The 16,359-nt window shown below is 41.7% G+C and overlaps 1 protein-coding gene across 1 annotated transcript in view; it reads right to left on the reverse strand.

Annotated features, from left to right (window-relative positions):
• Positions 1-1,121: 1,121 nt before the first annotated feature.
• Positions 1,122-16,359, reverse strand: part of APLF (aprataxin and PNKP like factor) — a 702,995-nt gene continuing 687,757 nt past the window's right edge. Inside the window, exon 11 of the mRNA XM_085612712.1 lies at positions 1,122-1,848. Coding sequence (XP_085468838.1) covers positions 1,640-1,848 — 209 coding nt within the window. The 3' untranslated portion in view covers positions 1,122-1,639. The remainder of the gene's footprint in view (positions 1,849-16,359) is intronic.

Raw genomic sequence — 16,359 nt, forward strand, 5'->3', positions numbered from 1 at the left:
ACACAGGACTGAACACGGTATTAAGAGATCAAGCTGCTTACCCATGTCTAAGTCCCAGATGCCCTTGAAGTAACCCTCACCACACTTAACTGGGGCGATGTGATGAAATAATTGCCGTGGGACAAGGTGGAGGGTAGAGATAGCTACAGCTGGTACCTGATCTGGGTCAGTGTTCTTTTTTTAGCAGCCAGTACGTAATGTGCACCCCACACTGTGCTGTGCTGCAGCTGGTTCCTCAACCACTGACTGTCCACGCTGAGTCACTGAAGATGGACTGAGTTGTGCTGCACATTACCCGAGATCCATCTGGGGCTTGGGAGATCTCTCTAGCACATCACCTATACCGGGTCAAGCAATTACAAGGAATGCTATTGTAAGGTCTTGGCACCGAGAGTTATTAATGAAGTCAGAAGACATTTACTCAGCAGCATTTATTTTTCATGGAAATATCCCACCTTGCAGAAATGACAGAAAGATAATCCTGTATGTACTTCTGAAGTGCATTGCCCAGAATGACATCCATAATGCCCATAAAGGTCATCCATGCTGGGTGGTGGTAACCCTTCATTCCTGCAGTGATGGGTATTCAGTATTGCTGCCTCTGGGATCTCTTGAAAGAACAACATTATATCACCATCATCACTACATGGCATGGTTGCTTTGATTAACTATGAGATATCAAGGTCTTGTGAGACTACATGAGCTGATATCGCTGCAGCCACACAGAAGGAATAGTTCTAAAGCATGAAGAGCCTTCATAGATATGCCACCTTTACTCACTTCTCATTAAAGGGGATAAAAAGCAGTCCTGCTAAATGTCATCTCATTAAAAACATATATTGATCATTCGACATTCTCCACGGCATTAAGGTTGTCTGTAAAGAAAAAGACGGACTGTTTGTCAAAAACAAAACACAGAAAAAAAAAAATGATGTGGCATTCCCGCCGTTCCCCAGAATCAAGCTCCCTCTCATCTCAGAGGTTGCAAACACATTTCTGGCTACTCCACTCAGGTCTGTTGACAACGCAAAACAAACTTCTTTCATGGCAAAATGACGAACAGATGTGAGATATTGGGTCGCTGTAAAGTATGCTCAAAGAAACACACATCTACAGTGGTGTTTAATAATTTCAAAATCTATATTTAATGTAGTAAATAATCCATCATTCGAAAGCAACTGAAAACGGCTTTAAAATCATGCACAATTCGAAGTATTGATGAATGGTTATCCTGCATAAATCGCCACGCGAAGGTGTTTGGAATTTAAACACCCTTGATTAAACCAGCTAGACTACATGTGCCTCAGCACGTGCCCTGCAACGCAGCCAAGCTTATTATGGCGGACATCATTATAAAAAACAACCACAACACTGTATTTTCTTACACGAACATACGATCAGTGGTACTGCTTAGAGGAGATATATATATACACACACATATATATATATATATATATTTACACACACTTTCTGATGCTCTTAAAGACTTTACATTGAGGAAACCAATTCCAGTATTTGCATAGCTACAGGAAAGTAAGCAAGGACATTTCTTCCAGGAAATTGAGTTTGACAATTCCTAACAGCCAGCCTTCATGCCATCAGCTGCATTGCAGTGCAGAGGTAAATCACTTCAGCCAGATCACTTTCTTGTTTTGACAAATGTGTTTGCTTCTTTAAGGAGAGTGTTCATGTCTTCAGCGTCTTTCTCGTCAAAATCTGGTTCGTAATCCGAATCTTCGTCCGTGGGCTCGTACTCCTCTTCTTCTTCGTCGTCAATAAAGCTGTCCTCCAGGTTATAGGCGTTCGCCTCTCCGTCGTCGTCGCTGTCATCCTCCAAAACGCTTTTACCTGCAAAAGACCAAAAGAGAGAGAGAGTAGTTTCAACGTCATTGGCAACACCGGATACGAGAATCTTTACACTATTCTGAAACCTGCAATTTCAAATATCACAATAAAAGAATTCCAAGATTTAGTTTCAGACACACATGCAGATACTGAGTGTGTGGTAAAGAGCCAGAATGGCATTAACATTTTATAATCCCAATATCAATCCAACTGTGAAATACCAGACAGCAGACTGTGCTTGATAACATGCTCAAACCTGCACAGTGGCCCCTACCTCTAACTTTCAAAAAGTGTAAACTTAGAATAAATGCTTGCAGCAAAATCACAATTTCTGCATGGTGACTCCAGATTTTTCACCTTTTCCTGGACATTATTTTTGCTGGCATTAGGACACTGTTCACTGTGACAATGCATGCTGTTCAGTGCCCCAGTAAGCCTGCTCGGCCACTAACATGGTACTGTTAAAAATCGTTTCACCGGGTGGAGTGGCTTCGGCGCCAAAGAAGATGTCCGCTCTGCCGTGAGGCTCCGGGTTGGTGTGAGGGGACGAGTTCTCTCCTGGTGGTGTTTCTTGTTCTCTGGACCCTGCAGCTGTATATTTCCAGATATGAATCTCACCGGCACATTGTGAGATGTTTTGCAGGGTGAGCGCTAACTTCCTTTTTTCTGACCGGTCAGCTCTGTAATGACACTCGTGGCCGCCATTTTGTTTTCAATTTGCCGGACTTTCTACTCATGTTGCATTTTGCGGCTAGCCTTGCGCTCCCTGCACCTCTTACCATTTCAACTCTTTTGGAGCTAATTTTATCGGTTTTATGCTCCACATGCCTTCTGCCTCCTGATAAATAATGGCCCGGAGCTTTTCTTCACATGGTGATTTTTTTACCTCCTGTTTCTCTCAGGCTCTGCTTATAACGCATATTGGGGAGAACCCTGTCACAAAGAGGTATTTTCTTTTTCGTCTGGCTCCTGACGTCTCTGCACATTATTTGGTACTTTAATTAGCCTCTTCGATATAGAGTGCTCTTGCTTAGTCTTTCTTATGGCAAAAGTGCGCTCTTCCCGTGGTGGTGTTATTTCCTTTCATTCTTCTTCATTGGAAGATTACAACCCCTTTAGCATTTTACAAGATAATATGGAAGAATTAGACTCTAGTCCGGCTGCCAATCGGGGGGGTGCCACCCACTGTGCCACGGAATGCATCCAAACAAGCCTCTAAAATACCTGCTGCCTCATCGTCTGTAAAAGGCAAATGCGTCAAAAAAGACCCAACTTCTCCTTCTAATTCTTCGACAGCACTATCTATGGAATTGCTTTTGGAAGAAATTTGTGCTCTCAAACCTTATATGGAGGACACAACTACTCGTCTCCAAAGTCTTGAGAGCAAATGGTCTGTCACGGAACAAAAGGTTACTCACCAGGAACGAGTGGAAGATTTTCAAGGTGTTACCAATCAAGTTCCTTCTTTACATTTGGAGATTTCACACCTTAAACAGCAAGTGGAAAATTTGAAAAACCGTAATAGGCGTAATAATTTGTGCATGTATGGCCTTGCTGAGGGTCTTGAGGATGCGGATCCTCTCTCCTATATTCAATCTTTTCTTCCGAATCTCCTGGGTCTTCCCGAGACTCCAAAATTGAATATCCAAAGAGCTTATCGCTTGGGACCAAACCTAAGATCATCATCTTCCTCAGCCAAACCAAGAGGCGTTATCTTGTATTTTTTGGAATACACCGATTTGCTTAAAATACCACAAGCTGCCAGACTTAAAGGGAAAATTTCATGGCAGGGATCCAATCTGTTCTACACTCAAGACTATGCTAAAGCAACTGCAGACCGACGGAAGACATTTTTGGACATGAGACCTGCTCTCCGCAGTCTGAATGCTAGATATGGTCTGTTCCATCTCTGTCTTATGAAAGTAACTTATACCATTAAAACCACTGGCTATGAACATCCGGCTCCACTACAACATTTCTTGGATACCTGCAGAGAAGAGCACATGGAGATTCCTCGTTTATCGATGTTGTGATTGTTTCTCTTGTAGTTTGTTGAATGTCTCCATTTTATGCTTTTTTATTCATATTGATGTTTTGTTCTTTTTGTTGTTTGCTGTATCTATTATATTCGATTCCTTTTCTTTTTAACTGTCAGGTCCCCTGCCGTTTGATCCCCTTTACCCGCCTGGAGGATGTCTCCCTTCCTTGTCTTCGTCCTGGAGTTTCCCGCCTGATTGTACCGTCTTCCTTATGTGGCTCCACCATCCCCTTGTTCATTATTTGTTCGTGGTATGTATTTTTGTTTTTGTATGACTCTTTTTGTGTAATGTTCTTTTACATCGTATTTCCATTATTCTTTTTTCCTTATCTGCTTTATCTTCTCCCTTGTTTTCACCTCATTTCATATTTCTTCTCATCCATTTCTTCCTCCTTATTTATCTCATAGGCCTCTTGCCTTTCTTTATATCATTACTCATTTTTAGATCTCGCCTGACCCAGCGCATGCGCTGGTCTGGCGAGACTTATTGAGAGAGCTCCAAAAAGTGCTACCAGGCCAGCCTAGACCTGCAGTGCATGTGCGCGGGCGCGCGCACCGCGCTTTACCGCGATTACTTTCACTTTCACGGCCGCTTTGATGTTTGATCGCGATCACTTTCGGTGCCGCACGGCCGCTTGGCATAGCCAATAGGTCTCGCTTTTGGGACCTTAGAAGTATTCAGTTATGCAACTGTTGCATGGCTAAACACTTATAAGGTCCCAAAGGCGAGACCTATTGGCTATGCCAATGCTTGTTTGTTTTGCTATGCTAATCTTTCCTACTTCATTTCTCTCCTATGCATAATGCTTTTCTTCTCAGGTTCTTCTTATTGGTGGATTAACTATGATGCATTATTGTATTTTACTATTTACAGTTCATATTACGTTTTCTTAATCGTTTTGCTTGTATAGATTTCACTAAAGGTTATATCCTAAAATGTTAAAGATTTCAGTTCCCCCATAAAACGTTAACGGGTTCTTTCACATATCGTTGGTTCTCAAAGGTGATATCGTTTTATTTCAAGAAATTCACGTAACAAGTAAAGAAATTACTAAACTTCAACACCAATGGGTCATGTCTATGCATCACCGGGTTCAGGCAAACGTAATGGTGTGGCTATCTTTTGTCATAAACGTTTAGATATTCAACTTATACATCAAGATGCAGATTCTGAAGGTAGATGGGTTTCGGGTTCATTACTAGTTAATAAAACCCCTCTAACTATTTTTAATCTATATGCGCCCACCACTCCAGATAAATTCTTTTGGCCTCAGATTTTATCTAAATTGATGTTATATACTGACGATTATTTAATATTGGGCGGAGATTGTAATATGGCTATGGATCCCTTCATAGATAATGCTCCAAATCTAAATTCATCCCCTCCTCCATACACACCCAATTTACATCTGCCATAACTCAAAGATCCCTTGTTGATGGTTGGAGAGTTTGTCACCCCACAATCCAAGAATATTCGTATTTCTCACCAGTTCACTCCTCACAATCCTGTATAGACTACTTATTTATTTCGAAAGCCCTTACTCAACATATATCCGATTCAGACATAGAATCTATATTAATTTCTGACCACGCTTCTGTATCCTTGGCTTTAGACTTACTCCCTCCCATTGAAGGAACTAGGATATGGAGATTTAATATTGCCCTTTTATTAGACCCTAAATTTACACCCGCTTTTCAGAAATTTGCAGACACTTTCTTTATAGAAAATGAATCTCCTCATACCTCTCCTCCACTTATTTGGGACACTTTCAAAGCTGCTTCTAGGGACTTCATTATTTCTTTTGTAGCTCAGAAGTGGAGAGCATCCGCCCAAACCATACGATCTCTTAATTCATGTATTTAGCAATTGGAACATTCCTATTACTCCACAAAAGCATCTTCTAACCTGAATGAACTTATTAAAGCCAAATTTACTTTTAATAAACTTTCCACTGAATCTGCTAAAATATATTTACTAAATCTAGTGCTAAATATTAAAGCGCACAAAACAAAGCCGGTAATCTTCTTGCCAATGATCTCAAGATTAAAAAAGAACGCAATAAAATTGAATCTATTTTAACCTCAACTGATGGTACAGTCCATAAAAATGAGGATATTCTTTTTGAATTTTCAAACTTTAAGCAACAGCTCTATACTCCTGAATGTCCTTCTCAGCAGTCTGATATTACTCAGTATCTCTCCTCCATTCCTCCACCTTCATCTCTTAATGCAGATTTTTCTTCTTTAGAGGAGGATATTCAAACTAGTGACATTCTTACTGCTATTCATGCGATTAAAAAAGGGACAGCTCCTGGCCCTGAAAGTTTTACCATTGAATTCTATTCCCATTTTTCCCCACTCCTTCTTTCCAAATTACATCACTTATTTACATATTTTATTTCTACTCAAAAATCTGAAGGATCTTTTCAGGAAGCGTTGATTTGTCTGCTCCCGAAAGAAAACAAAGACCACACACTCTGTAAAAATTACAGGCCCATTTCTTTAATTAATTTAGATTATAAAATATTCGCAAAAATCCTTGCCCTTCGTTTGGATTCTTTTTTGCCCCAGTTGACTGGAAAGGAACAATGTGGTTTCATTAAGGGACGTAATTTATCTGATAATACTAGATTGTTTTTTAATGTGCTAAGTAAATCTAAATCGTATAAAAAATCGTTAGCAGCAATTTCATTAGACGCTGAAAAAGCTTTCGATAGAGTCAGTTGGCCCAAAATTAATTAACTATGTCTCCTGTGGGGCAGACTAGACTCTATAAAAATGATGCTTTTTCCAGTGATATTGTTCCGTCTATCCAATATTCCCATTAATATTCCTAAATCTTTCTATAAATCTATATATAATATTCTTTCAACATTTTTATGGTCTAATAAACGACCTAGCATGTCTCTCTGCAAACTTAAAAAGCCTAAACACATGAGGGGGCGTTAATTTTCCAGATATTTATTCTTACCACACTTCATTATTTCTTAAACATTCCTCTTTTTTATTGACTGATAGTGGAACTGATTCTAATCTTTACCCATTGAGAGTAGACATTGAAAGAGCCTTTTTTTATCCCTTTTTCTTCGAAGAATATATTTCTCTCTACCATATACCCTTATCGCTATCCCTCCCTAGTCTTAAAAATGCTCGTAAAATTTTCCAACCACTTTTTTCTTCTGATCTAGATGAAAGTACGCAATTTTTAAAATTCTTCGCTTTGGTATAATAAGCACATTAAACTTAACAAGAAGTATATTTTCTGGAAAGATTGGTTAACTCACAGTCTCAAATGGACTCATCAACTTTTTCAGAATGGTATCTGTTTACCCTTCTCAGTATTGCAATGCCATTGTTCCCTTCCCTCTTCATTTCATTCTAAGTATATATCTTTAATGGCTGCTGCCCAAGCTTCTTATAGTTCTTTAATCTCCTCTCATGCTCCTACCCTCTCAACTCCTGTTACCACATCATTTTTAAGTAATTCTCCTTCTGCTTCTCTAATATACAAAAAGTTAATGGATAATCCTATTTCTCGTGACAAATTTGACGTGGAAGGTAGTTGGGAATCTGATTTGGGCAAATCTTTCTCTATTCCAATGTTGAATAAAATCTGGACTAAAGTGAGGAAATCCTCTAGAGCAGCAAACACTACTCAAACTTTATTTTGTATTTATAATAGACTCCTAATCACTCCAGCTAAACTACATAAGATTGATCCTGGCATCCCCTCTACCTGTTGGTCTTGTAACAGTCCATTAGCAAACCTCAAACATATGCTTTTTGAATGCCCAGCAATTCACACCTTTTGGACCCAGGTCTGGCGACAAATCAATACTATCTGTCATTCCCATATCCCTTTCTCTTAATTACACATTTTTTTATGTAGCGTCTCTGAAGTTTAGTCCTCTTTTCCTGACAATTTTTGTATTATTGATTTGCTCATAGCTGTTGCATTTCAACAGATCACTAAGTCATGGAAAGATGCCTCTGCGGTATCCTTTCAAGCAAGGTGCTATAATCATAGATTGGATAGAGCCTATGTACACCCAACCACGCCTGCTATTAAACGAAAGATACTCTGGATGCCCGTTACTAAGTTCTTAAATGTTTCAGCTAAAAAAATATCTACATATAACCCCTGCGTTGAAGAAGTACCCAACCCCCCATGATTTTTCAAATACTGCTGTTTTAATTAATGTTTATCTTATAGTTATAGAGTAATTCAATATTGTAGGAATTTTTAATGTATAACTGTTTTTTTCGCTTTTAATGCCTATTATGGATGTTCTAAACCCTCCCCTCCCGTTTCTTTTATTTATTTCTATCCCCCTATCTGTTCTTATTATTATTCTGTACTTATGTATTATTGCTGTGATTATTATATTTTGTCTTATTTCCTTATAAAATAAACTTCTTTTGAACCAAAATAAAATCGTTTCACCGAATAGGACTATTTTATCTTTACTAAAATGCCCTGGTAGATGGTGCAGAAACTGCAACAATCGCAGGGAGTTAAATATCATACCAGGCTGCAGCCTCAGGTGACGCCGGCACAGGTAAAAGGGGTGAGTTGGGGCAGTGGTATATATATATATATATATATATATATATATATATATATATATATATATATATATATATATATATATATATAGTCTCCCTTCACATTGCGTGTACCAGGGATACAAAAGGTACATGGAATCCAGACTCCAATAGGTACAAGTGGAACACAGAGGACTGGACACTGCAGAAGCCCAGGCTGGAGACTGACCTGAAGTCTAGAATCATGCCCTGAGGGCCTGTGGATTGTGGGAGTGACCAGGAGGGTTTCCCAGCACACAGAGAAAATTGGAACTTAGAGCCTTATTTAGCGATTGGTAGATGCCATGTCCTTCACCACCCTGGTGTAAGACCCACTGCTTTATTTTTGCTCTGCTGCAAAGAAACCACCACTAGGGTAGCTCCCTTCACAGCAATTAAGTTTGCTGAATGAACCCCTTATAAAGCTCCTGCTCGGCAAAACTCCCAAAGCAGGAGTCTGTTTTTCTGAAAAATATGGATATGTAGGGATTTAACATTTTCTCTTCCTGCTTCAGCTGTGCCTCACATGGCAGACACAATCATGGAAAATCGGTGAATCTAAATAGGGTACCGGAAATGTGCGTTTGGTGGGGTAAGAGGAATGCCGATTTAGGGCATCCTCCCAATCCACCTGTTAAATAAGGCTCTTAGCCAATTTGTCTACCTCCAGAGTACAGGGACATGGTACTGAGGCATGTCCAGTTATGGCGCACCAAACAAAGAAAAACTGGTTCACCCTGCTTGGAATTTTGTGCTACACTGAAAGCTGGCTCAGTGGGACCCCGGAGTAAAGGTATCCAGCATTGTACAGCACTGCCTGGCTAGAGCTTCCAGACTTGCCCCATTTGTGGATTTTGAGAACCAAAAACGCTACTATATTCAAAGATAAAACCTTGGAGTATGACTTGGAGGTAAGCCTCTCCCAGCAGCAAAGTGCCATTGATGACTATGAAAGCCATCTTTGTTGCTTGTGGCTTTTGCAATCAAACCAGACAGCTTCAGCAGAAATGGAAAGACTACAAATTTGACTTCAGCCTTAGAGCTTGCCGTGCTGGAAATATTTTACCTCCACAAAAAAGACTAGGTCAGAATGGGGAACTAACCTTGTGTATCCAACCTCTGCTCCAGTATGTCTGCCAGAAATCATGACCAGGTCCCGCTCAACCATGAACTGAGGTTTTAAACTACAGCTTTACTTTTCCAAAACACCTTTTGCCGTCAAACTTTTACTTTTATTGTATTTATTTTTTTGACTCTGAAAATTAATACTACTTGAATTGAACACACGATTAGCTGCTGCTTCTACCATAGCTATCAGAGGTTGAGCAAAGATTTGTGTAGAGACCTAACCAGGGTGTGTTTATTATGTTGTTAAGGAAAAGGTTGAAAGCGGAATGCTCGTCCCTCCTCCATGGTCTAATGGGTAGAATCTTCATTGACAAAGCCAAAGTTACTGCCTGCTTTTCTAAAAATCTAAAGTCTGGTCAGCTTGTTAAGACAGGCTACGTGAAATCCTGGAAACAATACAAAATATTTAAAAAAATCAACTCAAGCTAAGGAGGGATCTGGTCCATAAGCGCCAACTCAGTTATCCAACCGTATTCACAGAGTAACATGCTTTCTCAGGAAATCCAATGCAGCTATGTCACATGAAAGTGCAAATGACTCTTGATTAAGATAGTTTCAAAACTAGGTGATCTAACATCTACAGAGACTGGATATCAAAGAAGTTTAATCTTGTGTCTTTTGCCTATTATGAAATCGTTAGTTTCATAATAGACAGTCTCAGCTTCCGCACAAAGGACAATGTAGAGGTAACTAGCAACACACACCAACCTTTCTTGTGTAAAGCATAGCCTTTAGAACCTTAGTATCTGTTAGACCTGGCACCTTGGCGTGGGTCTCCCTCATGTGTTTTGGCTGGTTATTATAGATGCTTTGGGCACTGTGCTACTGCTGTCCAGTGCCACAGTGCAAGTGCTCACTATGGGAAATTGATGTATGGATTAGTGATTCCATGATTGGTTGGTTTATTATACTTGTCAGACCCTAGTAGAGTGCACTGAGTGTGTGTAAACCAAATGCTGCTGGTGGGCTTGCAGCACTGGTTGTGCCACCCACAGGAGCAGCCTATAAAAGTGTGTCTCAGGTCTGCCATTGCAGAGCCTGTGTGCAGTCTGGTACTGCCATGTTGACTGGGCAAGTGCACCCACTTGCCAGTACCTAAACCTTCCCTTTTCTGCATATTAGTCACCCCTATGGTAGGCCCATGGGCAGGGTGCATTGTAGGTAAAAGGTAGGACAAGCCCTGATGTGTGTGGCATATCCTAATAGTTAATTATTGCCATTTTCGTTTTTCACTATTGCAAGGCTATCTGTTCCCCATAGGCCAGAATGGGCAGTTCGATTATTACATCTTATAATCCTAACTGACTCAGGGAACTAGTTAGAAATTTGAGTTTAGTATGTCTGAACTCAGAATGATAAAATGTATCTTTTAGTGAAGTTGGTTTTAACATTCTGTGTTTGAAAATACCACTTTTAGAAAGTGGGTATTTTCTTGTCTAACTATCCAAGTCTGCCTCTGCTACGTTGTGTATTCCTTGTCTGGAGTTTGAGTGACAGGGGCTGGGGGATTCCAGGAGACAGGGAGACAGGGTGAGTCAGCACAGGGCTGAATAGAGAGATCTGCATGTAGATGGGTGAGATGAGTTGCACCTGGAACCTGCATAGGGCTGTGCCTTCCCTCCCCAATGTTGGATTCACCTCCTGTGGTGCGTCTGATGTCCCTGCCCTGCGAAAGGAAAGAAGGAGTCATGTACACAGAGTGCTCCAGGACTGACCAGAACTGGTTTGGACTAGGCAAAAGCCTATCTGCCTTCAGAGAACAAAGAGAAACTGTGTATAAAAAGGGGGACCCAGACCCCAGAATTTAGATCACTTTTGGGAAACAAGAAGAAACCTTTGCTGAGGAGAGGAACCAGAGAGACTGAGGAGAGACTATCCCTAAGCGTGAGGGATTGGCCTGCAGTGGTTGCCTGACTGCCAAAGAGAGGAGAAAGTACGTTGTGCTACTTTCATTCAACTTGTGAAGTATCTCCAAGCGCTTGAGAGAGAGCTTGCCTCCTGCTGAATTCTCAGGGACAACAGCCACCAGCTCCCCAAGTGTCTTTGTAAGTGCCTGCAGTTGTGTTCGGCTTTCTGAGGGACTGCGTGTCGCAAGGAGCTGGAAGCACGATGCACGAAGAAGCATGTCGTCGAACTGTCGCTTCACAATGCGAAAGCACCTCCTATCGCAGGAGAAGAGGATCGACGTCCCACAAGACGCCACCGCATCATTGGAGAAGCATGTCGCAGCCGCAGCTGCTGTCGTCGCTTCGCTGGGAAAGCGTGTCGCCGCTGCAGTTGTCTCATCGTTGCCGAAGTGCCTTGCATCACCAGATAAGAGGATCGGCGTCGCACCAGACGCCGCCGCATCACCAGGAAGCATGTCGCAGGGCCTGTCGCGGCTCAGAAGAATCGCTGAGTCGCCGCACTGCCGTCGGGCGTGCACGCATCGTGTCGCATCAAGGATAAGACGCCATTTTTGTTCATCGCACCGGATCTTCATCGCATCACAGCGTTGCGGGTCGCATCGCCACGAAAGCGCAGTAAGAAACCGACGCATCACCTCCCCTCGCATAGAAGAACCGACGCATCCCCTACGCATCAGTAGGGATCCGACGGATCACCGTTCTTGTGTGTAATGAACCGACGCATCACCTTCCCTGCAAAACTTTTGTTGTATAGCGTTAAGCATCCTAAGGTACATTGAACTCAAAGTGTCGCATTTTACATCTTAAGAGAACTAAGCTAATCCTACCATTTTTAAAGTACAGTATTGTGGATTTTTGTCGTTTGTGGTCTTGTGTTAAGTCTATATAGAAATACTTATTTTTATACTACAACTTGTGTGGTGTCCATCTCTAGTGTTGTCACTGGGTTGCTGTATGTGTTCACAAATGCTTTACACACTGCCTGTGAGATAAGCCTGTCTGCTCATGCCAAGCTACCAAGGGGGTGAGCAGGGGTTATTTTAGGAGTGTACCCCCTTACCATGACTAGAAGCAAGGGTCCCTATTTGGTCAAAGGCATATACCTCTGCCAACTAGAGACCCCCAGTTTGAACAGTATCCAACACATCAGAGCACAGTTACTGAAAGTTTAGATGATTCCCAAACAGATGCAGATTCACATGATTAGAAAACCCTGTGAAAAATCTATGTGGAAATTGAGTACTGTTAATGGAACCTGGAATCTCATGTAATAGATTCAGTTACTTGAACCCCCTTAATTAAATTACCAAAATTGAAAATTACATCAATAAAATAATTTAAACATTTCCTTCGTCTATTCCACATCTCCATAGGGCGCCACGTCAGGACAGCGGGCCTACGTGCATCTTCTATTCACGCACTTTTACAGGATCCTCTGCATTATCTGGCTGCACACAGACTAACATAAGATAGGTCAAATGTATTTAGATTGGATTCCTTTAGATATGGACACTAAGGAGAAGACCACCTCTTGGCTGGAACATGTAAATGCCGGGTACGTCAGACAGGCTGGGGAGCTGGCTCTGGCATTTCTTTACTGGTGGAACATGGCAGAGATCACAATGTACAGAAATTGTTTAGAATTGCAAGTCAGCTTCTTTGAAACCCAGCCATTCAAAAATAATTTGGGCACAATGCCCCACCCGCTGAAGAATAAGCAAGCTCTCTGCAATCAAATACATTAACCACTTTGAGGGCAAGATAAAAAGTTCTTGCCAAGCTAGACAAACAATTTTAGGAGATTTGTTTTTAAATCATATATCACTGAGTACACTCATAGCATACGAAAAGCAACAGCACATTGGTATTCCCACCATCTTCTAAATTACACAAGCTACCTACTTCAAGAGCACAAGACCACTAAGTTCTTTTAATGTACTTTGTCCCCACTTTGTTCCTTGGACAGCTTTCATCCTGGGTCACTTTCCATATTTTTATATTCTTGTTTTAGTTCAAGCACACCAGAGTGTTATCATTTTTAGTTAATTATTATTTCTTCGTGTTCAATCTGCTTTTTATTTTCCAGTTTTCTGCTCGCAAAGGCAAGCTAGTGGTGTTAAGGCTGCTTAAACAGTGGGCACGGGCTCAACTCTCACTATTGGAACTCCTTCTGAACTGTACCTATGATGGTGAAAATCTTTTAAAACTCAGAGTTTGTGACACGCTTAACCACACCTTGTTTTTAGTTCAGGTTTACTATACCTACCCTTCGACAGTGTGAAACGGGAAAAGTCTATCTGCCTTCTCTCAAGCCTTTCTATTTCTCAAAACTCTTTCATTGGCTACGCAAAGCATAAAGGTCCATTATTCTTGCCACGATGCTAGTCTTGAAAGTGGGTAACAAAGGTGCCAGAGACTCTAAGGGCAAAAGAAAAATGTGCCCCCTCCTGATGGTGTCTTGGTTCAGAAAAAACATCTATAATTAGTGTCTGTTTATAAGAAATTTGTTCCAAACGCTTTGAAAGTTGTACTCTGTCAACCGTGAGACACTTTTACACCCAAGATTTCAAGATTTGGTCATTATGTTACAGACCGTGGTCTCTGCTCTTCTCTACCACCTTTCAGGAGAATCATCCTGATGCATTTTAGCTCCCCCCCCCCCCCCCTCAGCAGACCATGTTTTTATTCTTCATAAACAAACAATTTGAATATTAGTATCAATTACAAAGGTAAGTGCCTGCAAAACGTACTACCTATACAATACTGTATTTATCCACACCTCTACCCCCTGGGGTGCTATCCATAAAGATCATATGGAAATGAACCAAATGGCTTTATCTAAAAAACATTATGCCATTTAATGCATAAAACTGAATAAAACCCCATTCAGGATATAAACAAAGGCTGTCTTTTACACCCTTAGCACTTGCTGTCAGCAAAGGTTCTTTTCTGTCCCAAACCCAAGGGGTTTTGATAATTTGAAGGAATCATGCATGCAACAACACCAATACAGATGCTTCGCTTCACCTCTGTGAAGACTTGTCAACTTTCTCTCCCCTCCAAAAAAAATCAAAACAATTTGGAACTTTTGAAATGCATTAAGCGTTTGCACACCCTGAAGGTGACAGAGGTTTCCATAAATCTACGTATGATTAAATGTCCCCATGACCCGTGAACACCTTTTTATCATGATTCTTGGTAGACTCATACATGCCTCTTTTAAAGATGGCTATTGGTGACCCCAAAGTACTTCTTAGTTTCAGGCTAATCTCCTTGCTCTCCATTCAGGCTACAATCCTGGAAAAGTGGTCAACAACCAAGTCTTGAGCTCTTTAGCGTTTGCGACTGTCGTGAATTCTTCCCAATAGGTATTCAGCCCAGATTATGGAATAGAAACCTGGACAACATTAGGAAGACTTTGGACAAGGGCGGCATTGCTATTCTTCCCATTTTGCACAATCCACCAGATAAGGACCAGATTGTAGGTGCTTTAGTTGCTCTGCTTCTTCCTGGTGAACTAGCAATATGTTATGTTATGTTATGTTACTGTTTGTTTTGTAGAGCGCTCAGCTGCTCCAAAGAGCGTCCCGGCGCTAAAGATCATCACACCAAATACCAGCAGCAAACAAACAGCCATAACAGAAAACATAACCAGAGTTAACCATAACAGCATTACAAAGCAAACAGATAGGTTTTAAGTCCTTTCCTAAAAACCGAGAGATTGGTGCACACCCGCAACGTCAAGGGCAATGTGTTCCAGAGGCGGGGTGCAAGGTAACTAAAGGAGCGACCTCCACAGCGAGCACGCTTCACTGTTGGAACGATAGCCTTGGCCTGGGCAGCAGATCTCAGAGGTCTAGATGGAAGATAGAAATTGACCCTTCTCTGCAGATATTCAGCGCCGAAATTGTGAAGCGCCCTAAAAGCTGTAGTTAGGGTCTTGAAGAAGATACGCTAACGAATCGGCAACCAATGCAGAGAGACAAGGAGATTGCTGGCCCTAGATCTTCTAGTTAAACCGAAGATTGCCCTGGCTGCAGAATTTTGAACTATCTGCAGACGAGTCAGCAGATACTCAGGAAGACCTAAGTAAAGGATGTTGGCGTAGTCTAGGCGCGAGCCAATTAATGCTTGCACCGTAATTTTCTTATGCTCCAAAGATAAATAGGGCAGAAACTTGCGCAACATCCTTAAGATGGCAAAGCACTTCCCAGTCAAGCCAGCAACCTGGGTTTTAAAGGAAAGAGTGTTATCGACCATCATACCAAGGTTCTTCGCTGTGACCGAATCGCTGGCAGGGGGAGACATGGCCGAAGGCCACCATAGCTTCCAACGTGGGTCTGCAGGACAGCCAAAGAACAATATCTCGGATTTGTCGGAGTTGCATTTGAGGCCATTTTTCCCAAACCAGTCAAACACAAACTCCAAACACTTCCGAATGGCTGCTCCATCGAAGTCACAGCCCCTGTCACAAGTGAACAGGAGCTGTGTGTCATCCGCATAGGATATGATCTGGGCCCCTAGCTCCTCCACCCGTGCCGCAAGAGGTGTAAGGAAGATATTAAAGAGGGAAGGACTCAGTATGGAGCCCTGCGGGACCCCTACCTTAAGCTGCGGCATCCGGGCGGAGAAAGGGGGAGCCCAGATCGTTTGTGTCCGATCGGCCACAAAAGACTGAAACCATGCGAACACCGTACCCCGCAGCCCAATCTCCCAGAGTCTAATTAGGAGGAGGTCGTGGGGGACGTGGTCTTTTTACCCTATTTTCAGTGCTCTTTTCGAACTCAGATTTGTGGTGTTCCAGATGGCTAATTACTCAACTCAACTTTATCTAAACTGGGTACAGCTCCTTGTGGC

Source organism: Triturus cristatus, chromosome 6 (assembly GCF_964204655.1).
Source record: "Triturus cristatus chromosome 6, aTriCri1.1, whole genome shotgun sequence".
NCBI classification, from domain to species: Eukaryota; Metazoa; Chordata; class Amphibia; order Caudata; family Salamandridae; genus Triturus; species Triturus cristatus.